Source organism: Natrix helvetica (assembly GCF_964273705.1).
Source record: "Natrix helvetica genome assembly, chromosome: 5".
In the NCBI taxonomy this organism is placed as follows: Eukaryota; Metazoa; Chordata; class Lepidosauria; order Squamata; family Natricidae; genus Natrix; species Natrix helvetica.
In genome coordinates, this window is record NC_138551.1 from 48,292,669 (window position 1) to 48,307,446 (window position 14,778).

Consider the following 14,778-nt stretch of genomic DNA (forward strand, 5'->3'; position numbering starts at 1 on the left):
AGAATTAATCAGACAATTGATCCAATTTTAATTCAGCTCTAAAATACCTCAGAAAAGGATACAGCCTTACTCAGTAATAAGGTACACATCTTTGTTTCAGGTATACAATTTTATTTACCAAACGTATTTATTTTCATTGTGGGGCTAGAACTTAAAGTCTTAGTAATTAGTATGTAGTTATGATTTAATCAATGCACTATATTGTCTCCAATACGTGTGCTCATTTCAGTGCAAATATATTCTGAAATGCAGCAGATGAGAGTTCCCTTCATTTATTTGGCCTCCATGTCTTCACTGTATGCCACGCTTTCACCACTGGTTCTCTGTTATTCCATATTAGCTTATTCCCATACATTACATACCATCTTGAAAGAAAGAAAGAAAGAAAAGAAAAAAATCACAAAATACATAGAGAGATAAGAACTGCTTATAGACAAAGGTAATTCATGACTAAAAATTCTTAATGGTAAAGTCAGACTCAAGAAAATGACAATTTACAGGATCTTTTTGAACAAAAGAAAAATACAGTGATATGTCACATTTATCATAACATGAATATGAATACTTACACGCCAAACAGAACTCCTCCAAGATGTGATGCATGGTCAAAAAACCTCCAACCCAAAATAAGTCCTACACTGTCCAATGCAATAATAGCTTTTAAAGCCTAGAAATGAATAAATGATTTATTGGTAAAGTGCAATAAGTAGCAAAGCTAACTACAGTTATAAACAAATCAAAAACATTTATCCCATACTCATAAATTAGCATCTGTTATGCAGTCAATAGTACAATGATCAAATCTACAGATTATAATAAATTCTGATTTGAATATACATTTTTCAACAGTTTAGCCTCTGTTCCTAATACACAAACTAGAAATGTCATTATGTATAGCATAAAGAAAAATCAGGTCATTTCAGTAGCTGTTCCTGACGATTAGATTACCTATGTACCTGGGTTACTTTAAGCCAATTAGAACCAGTAATTCCAAAAGACTACCGCAGAAAGGGAAGAGGGGTATAGAGCAATTTTTTAAAAAGTGATTTTCTTGTAGACTAGTAGAACATCTACAACTACTATTATACCTACAATCTATATAAAGGAGGTTTCTGGTTCTCAAAGCAATATGCATCTTAACACTTTTTATAATTTCCCTTTGGAATTTGACTTATTTAATACACAACGAATCCAAAAGTTTTGCCTTAAAAATTCAATTCAGTGTAAACAAAAGCCTCACTGCTCATAGTGTCAGTCATCTAGACTTAAATAAAACTTGCAAGTTGTATCCAATTGTGAAATACAACAAAGCACAGAAAACTGCTCAGGTATACATGACATCAGGTGAAAGAAATTTTCTAAACAATTATTCAAAGCTACTTACATTTCCAGCAGTAAATGTGAACATTGGAAGAAATATTATAGCTAGCTTGGCTTCTGGTATTTTTGTACACACTGCTCCAAGGACAGCCATTATAGCCCCTGACTAAAATCACATGAAAAGAGGACATACATTAACATGCTCAGTCTTAAAAGTTAGGACTATTTTTTGTACCGCATATACTTTCTTTTTTCATTTTTTTCAAAAGCCAAATACATGGAAAAGATGCTTAATGATTTTAGCTATACAGTAGGCAACCCACATACTAACAGCTACTTTAAAATAATTTTGCCTGTGGCATGTTCCTTATGAATATCATTTTTTTCTGCCTATGGATTAGGGTTTTCTTTAGATAACCCTAGAAAACCACAATTAAAAATTAGCTGTTTTATAGGAACCAGTCAAGCTAATTCAGAGGGACTAAACTCAAACAGTGAGTGAGGTTGATGTGATAGTTAAAGGCACTTGGAAGACTGTGAGTTCCAGTTTTACCTTAGTCATGAAGTCAGTGGGGTCAGCCCTAGGAAGAAAAAAATGGCTAACGACTTTCAAAGTCTTTCCAAGAAAACTACGGCACAAAGACTCATCCAGGCAGGAGTCAAGACTGATTTGAAGATATTTACCCCCTACCCCCATTCAATTATTGTTTAATAGCTGTAGTATTAAATAAAATTAGTTACAAATAAATTCAAAGTGATCAACTTTTCAATAAGCAAGACTATTGCAAGATTGAGTAAAATGTTGAATCTCAGCATTGTATTAGAATATTATGTTAGACTTCATTGTAGCTTTTTTAAAAGACATTTTAACTTCTTTAAAGCAAAATACAGTAGGCTTCAAAATGTATCTATTTTATAGATATTTAATAGCACTTACAGCTCCAAGAGATGGTCCAAATTTCCCAGTGGCCATTTTAGCGACATAACTGGCAAATGTGGAAACAACCCCTAGAAAGATTTTTTTTTAATAGAAACACAAATTCACAGTCATAAAAAATATTTTTGCTTTACTATCCTATCTCAAAATATTCAACAAGACATTTATTTCTTAAATTTATTTGCTGCCTATCTAATTATGGGGCTATTCTAGGCAGTTTAGAATGATAAAACGGAATAAAACAAAAGAAGTGTAAACAGAACAATATGAACAATAAAACAAACAATGAAAAAGAATGCAATGATCATATAGTATCAATATGACAACCAAAATTGAGTTTTTTTTATCTTCTTTCTATGGATAAGTAAATAAGTACTAGGTTCACACACTGTGATAAATTAAGTGGGCCTGCTTTTGATTTAGTGTACTCTCTGAAGCCAGACATTGCAATTTGTAAACTATTATGTTTGGCTTAATATATTATGTAAACAAAGTCTATTATTACTTCTTCCAAAAAATATGGGCAAATAATGCCCAATGTCTGAAACTTAAATGTTTCAATGTTTAAACACTGCTTCAGTGCCCAAACTCAACTCAAAAGCAAGTACAAAAATACACAAACTATTTAAAAAAACACACATCAAAGGCAGAGTCAGATTTGAAATTTATTACCTGCAGAAAGGTATACTGCCATGAATTGCTCGCGTCCCAGAATAGAAACTATGCTGGTAGAGAAGCTCCATAAAACATACATGTTGGCTGCCATATGTAGAAATGAGAAATGACTAAAGGTGGATAGCAACATGGGAAAACACACGACTCCTACATTAAGAAAGGGAAAAAATGTTTAGATAGTTTAAGCATTTTATTTCTGGATATTTATAAGTTGAACTGTTAAGAAACTGGAGATTTGCTATAAGTCAGTTCTCAATATTCAGCTATAGAAATTTTTGAAAAGATTAATAGCACAGATGCTGATGATCATAACTAGACTCCAGCATCATCAAGAGAACAATTCTCCTATTAAAAGCTAACACACACATTTGGTAACAATATACTTCTTACAATGAATTGATAAAAGAATTTTCTCTAAATTTGGTATACTACTATTTGTCAGAATGCAGGTCATTAATATTTATCCCCAGAAGCTGTAAAAGATCAATTATATGTTTCGTGGAATTTTAATGAGCAACATATTAATTACAATTAACTGATCTGCCTATAAGGTAATAATAACTATATGCTATTCAAACAGTGCCAGATCTAAAAAATGAAATATAGGTGTATGATTCCTCATCTCCAATTATGAGTGAGTTTCCTTGAACCTCAGAATCTCATAAGAGTTATCTCTTTAGCCCTTGCTCGTCGGCCTAGTGAATCTTATCAATGCAATCCGCTTGTATTGGAAAACAGATCCTATGATGCTTTTTCTCTATTTCCAAGACAACATATTACTAAGGTATTGACAACATTCCCCTTCATTTCCTAGAAGATTCTTAATATGTTCTTATCATTTTTGTTGTTTCATCCTCACAATGGAGGCATGCAAAAATTGTCCCTAGTAACTTATTTTAGGAAAAATTATCAAATAAAACATCAACAGAATACCAAAAATAGATAGAACACAGCAGGATGAGATTGAGAGGAGAAAGTCAGGTTGTTTACATCTGCCTCCTCAATTTGCAGCCATACAAATTTAGTTGGCCTTGTGTTGTGCTTCCTTATGAAGGGCTCTGTGCAAAGATGTCATCGTTTACTAGCTGAATTAAGGATAAAGATTCTTGCAAATGTGACAGCTTTCTGCAACCTAATGTTTTTCAGATGTTTGGACATGTATTCTAGAATTTTTTAAATAGACAAGCAGGCAGGTAATCTTGAGATTACCTAGGAGATATCCAGTTTAAGAAAAGGCTGCATGAGTGCATAATTTACTTATTTTTTTGACAATTTAATACTTTATCAAAAACTCTCAACTTGAATCTCCAACATCAAATATGGCTGTCAGAAATCTTGGTGCTGCTCTAAGAAGTGTTCAATAAATGCTAAGATACAATGTTATGACTAGAGGATGTTCCCATACATTTTCTTATTCTCCTATTATGCTGGGTTCCATGATTCTGATCATCACCAGCTGTGCTACTCCAGAGTAAAGTGAGACACAATTATTCCGATTAATAGTTTTTCACTTGTCTTTAAAATACAGCATTTTTCAGTTAAATTATACAAATTAAGTTGTATCTTGGCTCCGGTCATTACTTTTGAGTGTGTCCCTCAAAGACAAAACATAACTTTCAGTTGAAAAAAGTTGGACACCCCTATTTTACCTGAAAAAGATAAAAAATGTATTTGGGATTATGCCTTAGAGATAGGAAAGAAGGTGCCTGGTTATATCCCTTCTATAAATCCAAAACTACCTGCATTCTAGGCATTTTGAATTTCTGCCATAAAACCCTTTATTATAAAAAAGTGAATTGGGCTTGGATCTTTTAGAACACGTTTTTATACTCAGGTAGTTTTTTTTAAATGAATAAAGGAAGCAAACCAACAAATATTTACCTCAGCAGGAAAGTTGGAAATAACAATTTATTGAAACTATTGTAAAGTATTTAAAAGTGAAGAACTTTTAAACTCAACAACTGGGATTCCTATCAAGTTTGTATTAACATTTTGTTAAGAATACATCAAATACATGCAATTTATCTTACTAATCTGAAATTTAATTTAAATAATTACCTTTAATTAATTCAAAAGTAAATTATTTCAAGAAATCATTTATCTTATGTTGTCTACGTTACAGTGTTAACAAGAAAGAAACTTATTATGTAAGATATTTATGATAAAATTGTGAAGATAAATTATCTCATATTATAAGCTGTTTACACAAAAGGAAACCAGATTATTTCTGTCACTCAAACCAAACATGATTCCACATTAAAAATCCAAGGTAGCAAGAAGCTATATAATTTTACATGCATTATATTATACTCACGAGACGCTGGATTAGATGTGAAATATGTGACCATTATCCGACTCAAAGCAGGTATTCGCCATAAGAAGAATACTAATACATTTGCAGCTATAATACCTGTGAATAAAGGGGAAAAAATACTGATAAAAGAAAATGCTTCCATTTTTAATGTTTACAAGGCTAAAGATTATTGCAAATACAAGTTAGAATATAATTATTTTATATTATGCAGTAATTATATAGTGCAAAAAGTCATTTTAAATATGAAATCATCCTAAATCAGGCTGTCATTCCTCTCTCAACAGACAAGTAATTTTAATTCTTGTTCCTATACCCATATGGTAATTGTTTTACAGAACTACTTGAGTAAATAGATAATACAGAAAATACTAAGGTATCTCCATGCATTCCTACTTTTATTTCTACCAATTGAAGAAACAGTGAGGTAATGAAAAGACTGCATATCTAGAAATGGGTGCATCACAGGGCAAGAAGTTTAAATCAACTATTTCAAATGGGCTTACTCCTTCATCCAAAATCCAGGACCCATGATTCCCATGGGATTAAAATTTGGCAAATGTGTGGCTGCTTTGGTGCTATTGCACCCCTGAAATAAGCCATAGTCATGTGACCTCCATTTCCAACATTCCCTGCTTCCTACAAGAAAAGTCAATGTTTGTTCCCACTGCTTTGTATTTCTGTTTAGATAAAGAAATATCTCTGAAATAACTCACGGGTTGTCTAATGAGTTCTATTCCCCTTCCTAAAATATACAACAGTTGCTTATTTCACTTATACCATTTATCCTAAAAGAAAATTCTTTGAAAATATCCAAAGAATAAACAGAAATGAAATACAAAAAAAAAATATGTGCAATGCCCATCTTTTTCAATTTATCATTTTAGGATTACCAAATCTACTGAAAACAATCATGTAGATTTTTTCCCACCTGTCCAATAATTCTGTGCATTTGATACTCTTGTATAAAGATATGGCACATATATTGTGGGCAGAAATCACACTGAAAAGGGGGGCAGAAAAATAAAAAAGTGTATTGAATTAATAGCAAGTAATTAAAACATTGATTGAAAAATAGAAAATAGATTTATATAAAATCTCTTATAGATTAAAAAAACATCCTTAAAAACAACTCCTTCTCCAGTAGAAACAGAATGAAAGTAAGACAAGATGAAGAAAAACTACATTGAGAAGAAAATAGAACTGGATGAAAGAAGTACTGATTAGGCCTTACAAAGAGGGTTGCATTTATTAAGCAAGCAACCCATGTAAACTAACCCATTATGACTAATCTTGTGGGAAATTTTCAAAGGTAAACAGATTTTTGTAGCCATTTGATCTCTCATCTTTCTGAACATTTTTCTGTTTATGTAAAGGAAGAGAATGATGCAAATCATAGGTAACTAACTGGGGGTGGTGGTCCTATTTATCCTATTCCTATGGATAAATATGATATGTATTATTTTGACACACATAATTCATAAATCAAATTAATTTCTTGCAACATCCTAATACATACTACTTTCTATGCAAATCAAATAATTCTAAAAATAAATGACATCTTGTGTGAACTTGCCCAAATCATAACATTTCTACAGTAAGAAAGAGGAACAGGCCAATATTATCAATTCTATAGCTGGAATAATCTGAGTTTAACAAAATGTTATATCCCATTAAAAACTGCCAATCTAATAGTTAACTACTGTACCATTAAAATAGAGTAAATTACACACAGAATCAAAATATATACTGGACATGACTGCCTTATGTGTATTAATTTGTAAGCACTGTATGAAAGCCATCCAGTAACATACTGTACCTGTTTGCCTCATTTCTCTTCCTGAGAATGTCTAATACTTGTAAGCTAACACAAACCTGACACAGCCCGTTGCCCGTTGCTAAGACTGTTCCACCAAAGATTAATCTGAAAGAGAACCAACAATGTTATTATTCTGATACTTCAATAAAACAGTCTTCTCCAATCTAATAATCTCCTGATTAACTGGATTACAACAGATAATAATTATAAGGAAGCTGATATTATGGAAGATACTAGGCTGTAATATACACAGTATTTCAAAGCAGTTTAAATTTAATTAATCTTTCATTGTACAAGTTTTTCAAATAAAGAAATATTTAAGAAATTAAGCTTTTAAACAAAATAAACTCTTATTATAGTATATACCCAAACACAAAATGATTTCATTTTTAAAAATCAATCATCTTTCAAAAATTATCACAATGTATCTTTTTCCATAGGTATATAAAATAACAAACAAATCTGCGTCAATTATTCCTTATTAATATGGACATTTTAAAAAGAAATAACATCTGTTTGAAGTAACCATCCAAAGTAAACTTCAAACCCTCACATTCTGATACATTATCAGTTCATCAACTATATTATTGCAGTGGCATAAAAGAGAATCAAGAATCAACACTAAGAACTTGCTCCTTATTTACCAACACACCACGCTCTTACCAAAACTTAAAAAGGAAAAAAAAAACTTTAACTATATACAGCTGTGTGAAAAAATCCTGCACGCTTTATGGTTTACGGTTTATGACATTTTTTGGATAGGCCATTGATTTTATGATATTTTATGCTAACTGCTATGCAAATATTGTTATATTTAAATAAATACTAGGAGGTTTTAAGTGAAAAGCATAAGCTTTTTGCAATTTGGTGCTGTTTGGATGGGGATCGTGAATTTTCTTGCATGCTCACAATGCATGCTTACAATGACTATGAAAACAGATTAACTGATGCATACCCAGTGGCATACATGTTGCAATTACTACGCCAATGCTAGTGTTTTGTTAACATTTTTATTGTTTGTGGCCCTGAAAAGGACCGTTTAGGTAACCAAACATGGTTACTAATATGAAATTGGCCAGCCCTTACTGCTTATCACCAGGCAGCATCGCTTTGGCATAGACTTTATAAGCCTTTTCACGTGATCTTTGGTGACAATGTGGTACCAGGCTGCAATAATGGATTCAATCAGCTCCTGCTTGGTCTTCAGATGCTTCTTGCTTATTTTGTAACCAATCTTGGCCCACAAGTTCTCAATTTGGTTCAAATCCGGGATCTGAGCTGCCAATCCAGGAGTCGAACACCATGCTTCTTCATCCACTGCTGGACAGACTTGGCTCGATGACAAGGAGCGTTGTTATCCTGGAAGTAAAAGTCGTTCCCTACAAGTTGCTGAGCTGAAGGAAGCATGGTATTTTCCAGGACTTCAACATACTGCTTGGAGTTCATTATTCCCTGCACGATTTATATCCGACCAATACCAGAAGCAGCGATACAGCCCCAGATCATCATGTGCAATAGATGCTTCAGAGATAGATTCAGGCAGTACGGCCTAAATTCTTCAGCTGGAAATCTTCTGACATACTTATTGCACTGATTCCCAATCAAGTAGAAATTGCTCACATCACTGAAGATGACCTTGGCCCACTACTTCTTGGCCCACGGACGTCGACAAGAGCGGTGAGCGTCTGTGAGCAAAGGTTTACTTTGAGCCCTGCAGCCTTTGAGCCCTCTGGCAAGCAGTCTGCAACGGACTGTGCTTGTGCACACTTTTACATTACATGTTTTACTCCAAATTCTTATAATCTGAGGTGAGGTGAGCTTTCTGTCAGCCATCAAAATGCTTTGCAGAGCTCGATCTTGCTGTTTTGTTGAGTTTCTTGGTCTTCCAGAGCGGAGCCTGTCATCAACTGAACCGGTTATTTGGTATTTTTCAACCACTCTGCTCACTGTGGTACGATGGCATTTCACTCTCTTGCCTATTTCTGTACAGGAGTAACCCTCTTCATGAAGCACAATGATACGATGCCGCTGATCAGTACTGGTGAAAGCTAAGGCCTTCATCCTTGCCCGCACTAAATTAAATTTCTTGATGCTTTTCATGCCTATTTATAGTCAGAGAGTATGACAACGTTGATTGGCTCATACATTTAGCCTCTGTGCATTTTGACTGGTCAGCCAAAGCTCACTGCTGATTGGCTACTTTCGATCCTAACATTCTCGAAAATTCAAGTTGTTTTTGTTTTAGCACATAAACTCACTCAAAACCTTAAAAAGACTTTGGTTATATTAATAGAAATTATGCATCTCAATCTGACTACAGAAATTTTCATCAAATTTTGCGTGTTTTCTATGAGTAAAAAGTTGATTAAACATGTAAATACAGCTTAAAACTGAAAGCATGAAGGACTTTTTCACACAGCTGTACTTCTAAAGATCTCTTGTGGGATATCTATTTGAGGGAGATAGGCAGCTCAGAAATGTGAAAAATAAATAAAATATGTACTACTTCTTGGAAACTGATTCATCCACACAAGGGGAAACGGGCCCCACAATTCAGCACTGAATTTTTATAATGCTATCTTATTAAAGGATGGAACATTCACCTCTATAAACAATCTTTTGGAAATACTTTTGTTCAAGGAACATTTCTCCACTGAATTTTGTAAGTGGAACTTTCTTCCTCGGCTTCACATGACACAGACTACTTCAACTAGGAAAATCCCCTAACTGAAGGAGAACTCCTGAACGAGCCAAAAGGACTAAAACATGATGAAACGCCAAGTTAATGACCTTTATAATTTTGTTATGTAATAATTCATAACAAAATGTGTTATGTAACAGATTTAAAATGGTGTGTATGTGCCCTTGCACATATGTAGAGATATATCCAAATGAATCATGGTTTGCAAAGTAACCATTTTTTTGTGAATATAGGTGGCTTAGCATGAAACATGAACTATCAAATAAGAAACAAAGCAACAGAAAATATGCAACAGGACAAAATAATAATAGAGAAAATATTTAGGTCACCAGACATAACAAAAGTCCCTTTAACCTACTTTCTTCCCACAGGCTTTTTTCTCAATCCACTCATACTGATTGTTGTGATTTGTTAAGTACAACAGAAATTGTAATGAAAAACCTAGAACTAGTATAAAATAAAAAACCATATTACTTTACAAAAATATTGCAGTCATATCTGATATTCTGCTGACTGAACTAATTATAGCTCTTTAAAATACAATTATTTCCATCACTCAATGCAAGCAAGCTAATAGGTCCAACAATTTTAATATTAAATACTTTATATATTTTCCTCATGCTGACTCTTGAAATATGTTAACCCACTTAACATTTCCTGAATATTATTGCACTAGAGGAAAAATTAAAGAGCATCTGCAATAATGGTTGCATTCTTCATAACATTAATAGCAATATTCTATTATAGCTTTTCCAAATACAACACCATTCAGATGCATTAGACTATCTATAGCTATTTTGGCTGGGGAATTATTTATCTTGATGAAATATGTTGAATCATAACTGTGTAATACGGAACAGGAAGAAAATATTAGAATACAGAGTAACATGTTTCTACCTGCTTTCTGAAGTCGAGACCTTTCTGTGGTTGTATTTTATCCAGCCAGTCTGCTTGAGCATTTTCAAAATAGTTTTGGAACTTGGTTCTGAGATGTTCATATTGCCAAATAGCAGCTGTTCCAAAAGCACAGCCTGAAAACTAAAGAATGCTAGGGATAGGTTTAATCAAAATTTCAGAAAAAACATAATTCATTAAGATGGAGACAATAGCAGACATACTACTACTACAATGGAAATGTTCCAAGTAAGCTACAAAAGATGTACAATCAGTGATTACAGTAAGATAACATATGAACTCTGAATTCATGGTGTCTTTAGATTGAAAGGACAACTGTGTGACTTTTACATTTAAATACTCTGAAAATGCACTTACATTGTCCATACTGCTGCTGTAGACTGTCTAAACAAGCATTATCTTCTATAGAAATTCTGCAGCATATTATTTGCTTCAAAGTTTCGTTAATACTAATAATATTCTGTAGTGACAGAAAATTTGTGAACCCATCTGTTATTCTGTACTACTGTAACTTACAATGTATTCAGTTCTGACGTTGAATTAATAAACAAACTCTGGTTAAAAACATACAACTTCAAATTGTGTATATTTCATATTTTTATTGAGCATATTTAGCCAATGTTCATTAGTCATGTTGGGAAAAGGGTGTGATAACGGGCATGCTAAGAGAGATGTTCCAATCAATCAGATATAAAAACCTAAGATTCAATGGTTGCCAGTGAAATGTATTATGTCACATGACAGAAATCGTAAACATCAACAGAATGCTTTTACAAAAAGAATGTTTTTATTTCAAAATGGATGAATCAAAGCTCTAACTTTAACCCAGTTCAAATGTTGTTACATGATATGACCATATGTTCATTTACAAAAGCACAAAAGTATCAATGAGTTTGTGCACAATTTATCAATGATTTAGGAAAAGTTTGATGAAATTATTTCTGCGAAAGGAAATAAATTACTAAATCTAAAGCTTCATACATTTCTTCCAACAAGGATAATGGTAGTTGGTTCATGGTACTGAAAAAAATACATGACACAGTATATCATTTTAAGGTTTCTGTTTAACCATAAGCTCTTTACCTATTAATAGAACTTGAGGAAGCTTAGGTGACATTGTAGCTCACAGCATTGCAGGATTACAGATATTTCTAAATGGTTCACAAATATTCATCCATCAGAACTGCTGCCAACTACAGCAGTTGGTGGCAACATGGAATTATCAACAAATTATTACCCCAATTGTAAAGAAGAAAGGTTTCACTAGCTTTTTTAATGAACTGGAAGATTCATGAAAATCCAGATCCTTAACCGGAGGAGTCAAACTGCTTTTCTGTAGCTTACTGCCAGTTTTCAGCGCTGGTCTTCTGAATCCATTTTTTGGTTGTGTAAACAGAATAGACCTGTTCAAAGAATACATTTTAATCATAAATTAAGTTATCCTGTGGAAAGATGGGGACCAATAAAAATGATAAATAAGTAATAATAAAAAACTTTAATCATAAAATATTTTGAAATGTTTCCAACTTTCAAAGAAATATTAGTTTCTGTCAATCAGATGTAAAATCAAACTTCTATTTCTACTGTAATTTTACTATAATGTATATTCTAGGTGTACAGGCAATGACTGTACAAGAACATTATCAGAATAAAAAAATCTCATATTCTATTAACTACTTTACTTGTCCTATTATGTAAATACATTATTTTTGCTTATATTCTACCTCAGGGGTCTAATAGTATAAAACTATACATGCAGAATGATTTTCAGTGAAACCTTGTATACAAAGAATTAAAAATGAAGCTTATAAAAAATTAATTGCTTGTTACAATTGCAACCTATCTGCTATTCAACATTTAGAATACTTTGATGCAAGGAGACTCAAAGATGATTCGTTTGTGGAAAAAATGTAACCTCTCTAAATTCAAGTTCTACTATTTATTATCTAGTACTACTCTTCAGAAGAAACCTTCAGTAACTAGAATTTTTTACTATACACTTAGAACAAAAACTATTTCTTCTGGTTGAGCAATTTTCAAATTTATTGCTTACATACTCAATTGACAATATTAAATGTGAGCATCTAACAAAGCATTGGTTTCAGACTCAGTCCCACCCCAAAGTACTAACATTGTCTGGAACCAGCTTCAACAAAAGGGAACCACCATAATTTCATGCCTTTCCCTCCTAATCTCCTTAATGATTAAGGCTTAATCAATCTCGAAAGATATCACAACTGATAGCATCAAAAGTCATTGAAAGACCAAGGACAGCAGGATGGATATGCTACCCCATTCTGACCCCACTACAGGTTATTGGCAAGTGTGATCAATGCCATCTCAGTAATACAGCCAATCCTAAATCTTGATTGAAATGGTCCAAATAACTTTTTCTAAGCCTAACCACCCTTACAGGATTGTTGTTTTGAAAGAAATGGAAGGAATAATGTTCACCGCTTTAATTTAGCTATAAACTAATAAAGGTGGGATTTTAAAAATTAAATCAAAATAAATCTTCATATTGCGTAGCAAAAGCTTTAATCCAATAATTACATCAAAAGAGTTTCCCACCATTTCTTTAAACATTACATATTTAAATATTGTTATGAATCATAACCTAATAACGGTATACATTATAGACTGACTTATGCTTGTTTTAAATATTAGCAGTTATCCACAACTGGAGAAAAAACAAAGCCACTATATCCTTAAAGAGAAGAAAATATTGCAAAAGTCAAAAGGTTCCGTCAGGCTTCCTATTACTGTCACCGGTTCAAAGACTAAAAAATCCACACCCCGCATATGATTTTTATGGCGATTTTCGCCTTCTTAGCATCCTTTCCTAGTGCTCTTAGCCGGGGACAGAACAGGACTTTACTGTGTTTTCCCCCATATAGTCCTTATAATAAATTAAGTCACTTTTTCCACCATTTCAATTTCCAAGAGTAGTCATCCGAAGTTTTTTTTTTGGGGGGGGGGGGTTCCCCTATACTGCCCAATATAGAACCCACGCTGAAGTTTGCAGTAGTATTGCAACTCCTCCCTCTATCCGCCTATGTTCCCTCAGCGCCCGTCAATGGCTACGTCCACACGACCATCTTATTCATCGTTAACTATAGTTTGTAAATTAATCAAATACTTGGTCTCGCATGGCACGCGCTTAACATGGGAGTCACGCTAGGCGGAAATATGGATAGCTAACTTGTCAGGCAGAGGGCTTAGCAATGAACCCCTAGCAGTTCCTTCTCCGCGCACGGTTAGCTGTATTTTTACGTGGAGTTATGTTATATCGTCTTACCTGCGAGCCCATGGTCCACCACCCCATAACCCTTGCTTCACCCAGACACGGGTACAGCACTTCCACCCCATTTTCTTCACCTTCCCAAAGTAACAGTTCCGGGTTAGCAGCCACAATTATCTGCCATCTTGAAGCCGCTGCCCTTATTCATCTGAGAACGTCATGTCGGCGAAAGGAAACAAGAAGGGTCCTATCGCTTTTCTCTTAGCGTATGGCTGAGAAGGGACAGCATTAGTCCCGCCTCCGCTCTGAAGTGGTTGGTCTCCGGGGTCTCTTAAAGTAAAGGCCAAATGACGTTGCCGCCCCCTCCCCCGGCGTTCCGTTTGTAGTCTTTAAGCGCCATTTTAGAACAATTGGGGTCATTCTTCCAGTTTTTTTAAAAAAAAACATCATTTCCTCGCATCTCAAAGCTGAATAGCAAACAGTGACTTTGCCCTTGTAAAAGGGATGTTTGGGGACAGAGTGTTCACTAAAATGAAATATTTGTTCCTCCCATATAGATACTATAATATACGGAAAGAAGAAACAAAGTGCATTCATTAATGTGGGCAAGAGAAATAAGAAGCAGAAGTCACTGCCAGGAGCATCTCCTCTGTAGAGTTATTACTGTGACCAGCACAGCTCTGGAAGCAGCCATGAAAAACGCCTGCATTAGAATGGATTTCTGGACTAGTATATTTCTAGAGGAAATGCACTATCTGTATTTTGCCCATATAGACATACCGTAGATCAGGGACTGCCTGTAGTCATCCAAATTTTTGCACTCCACATCTACTAGCCCTACCTGTATGATCAGGTTTAT

At 33.9% G+C, this 14,778-nt stretch overlaps 1 protein-coding gene across 1 annotated transcript; it reads right to left on the reverse strand.

Annotated features, from left to right (window-relative positions):
• Positions 1–90: 90 nt before the first annotated feature.
• On the reverse strand, positions 91–14,197 carry PARL (presenilin associated rhomboid like). The gene is made up of 10 exons (XM_081955142.1): positions 13,977–14,197; positions 11,916–12,081; positions 10,661–10,801; positions 7,119–7,167; positions 5,247–5,342; positions 2,930–3,079; positions 2,258–2,328; positions 1,385–1,486; positions 570–667; positions 91–365 (listed from the first exon to the last, which is right to left on the reverse strand). The coding sequence occupies exons 1-10, from the start codon at positions 14,045–14,047 to the stop codon at positions 269–271; spliced, it is 1,041 nt and encodes a 346-aa protein (XP_081811268.1). The 5' UTR covers positions 14,048–14,197; the 3' UTR covers positions 91–268.
• Positions 14,198–14,778: the final 581 nt, after the last annotated feature.

What these genes read in the sequence shown, in the direction of transcription:
- PARL (XM_081955142.1), bottom strand. Translation starts at nt 14,047, where the DNA reads ATGGGGTGGAAGTGCTGTACCCGTGTCTGGGTGAAGCAAGGGTTATGG. An exon ending in CTTTCTTCTTTACAATTGGG is followed by an intron (nt 10,802 to 11,915) that starts GTAATAATTTGT and finishes AGCATTCTTTAG; the next exon opens with TTTTCAGGCTGTGCTTTTGG. An exon ending in GGAGGAGTTCTGTTTGGCGT is followed by an intron (nt 366 to 569) that starts GTAAGTATTCAT and finishes CTTTCTTTCAAG; the next exon opens with ATGGTATGTAATGTATGGGA.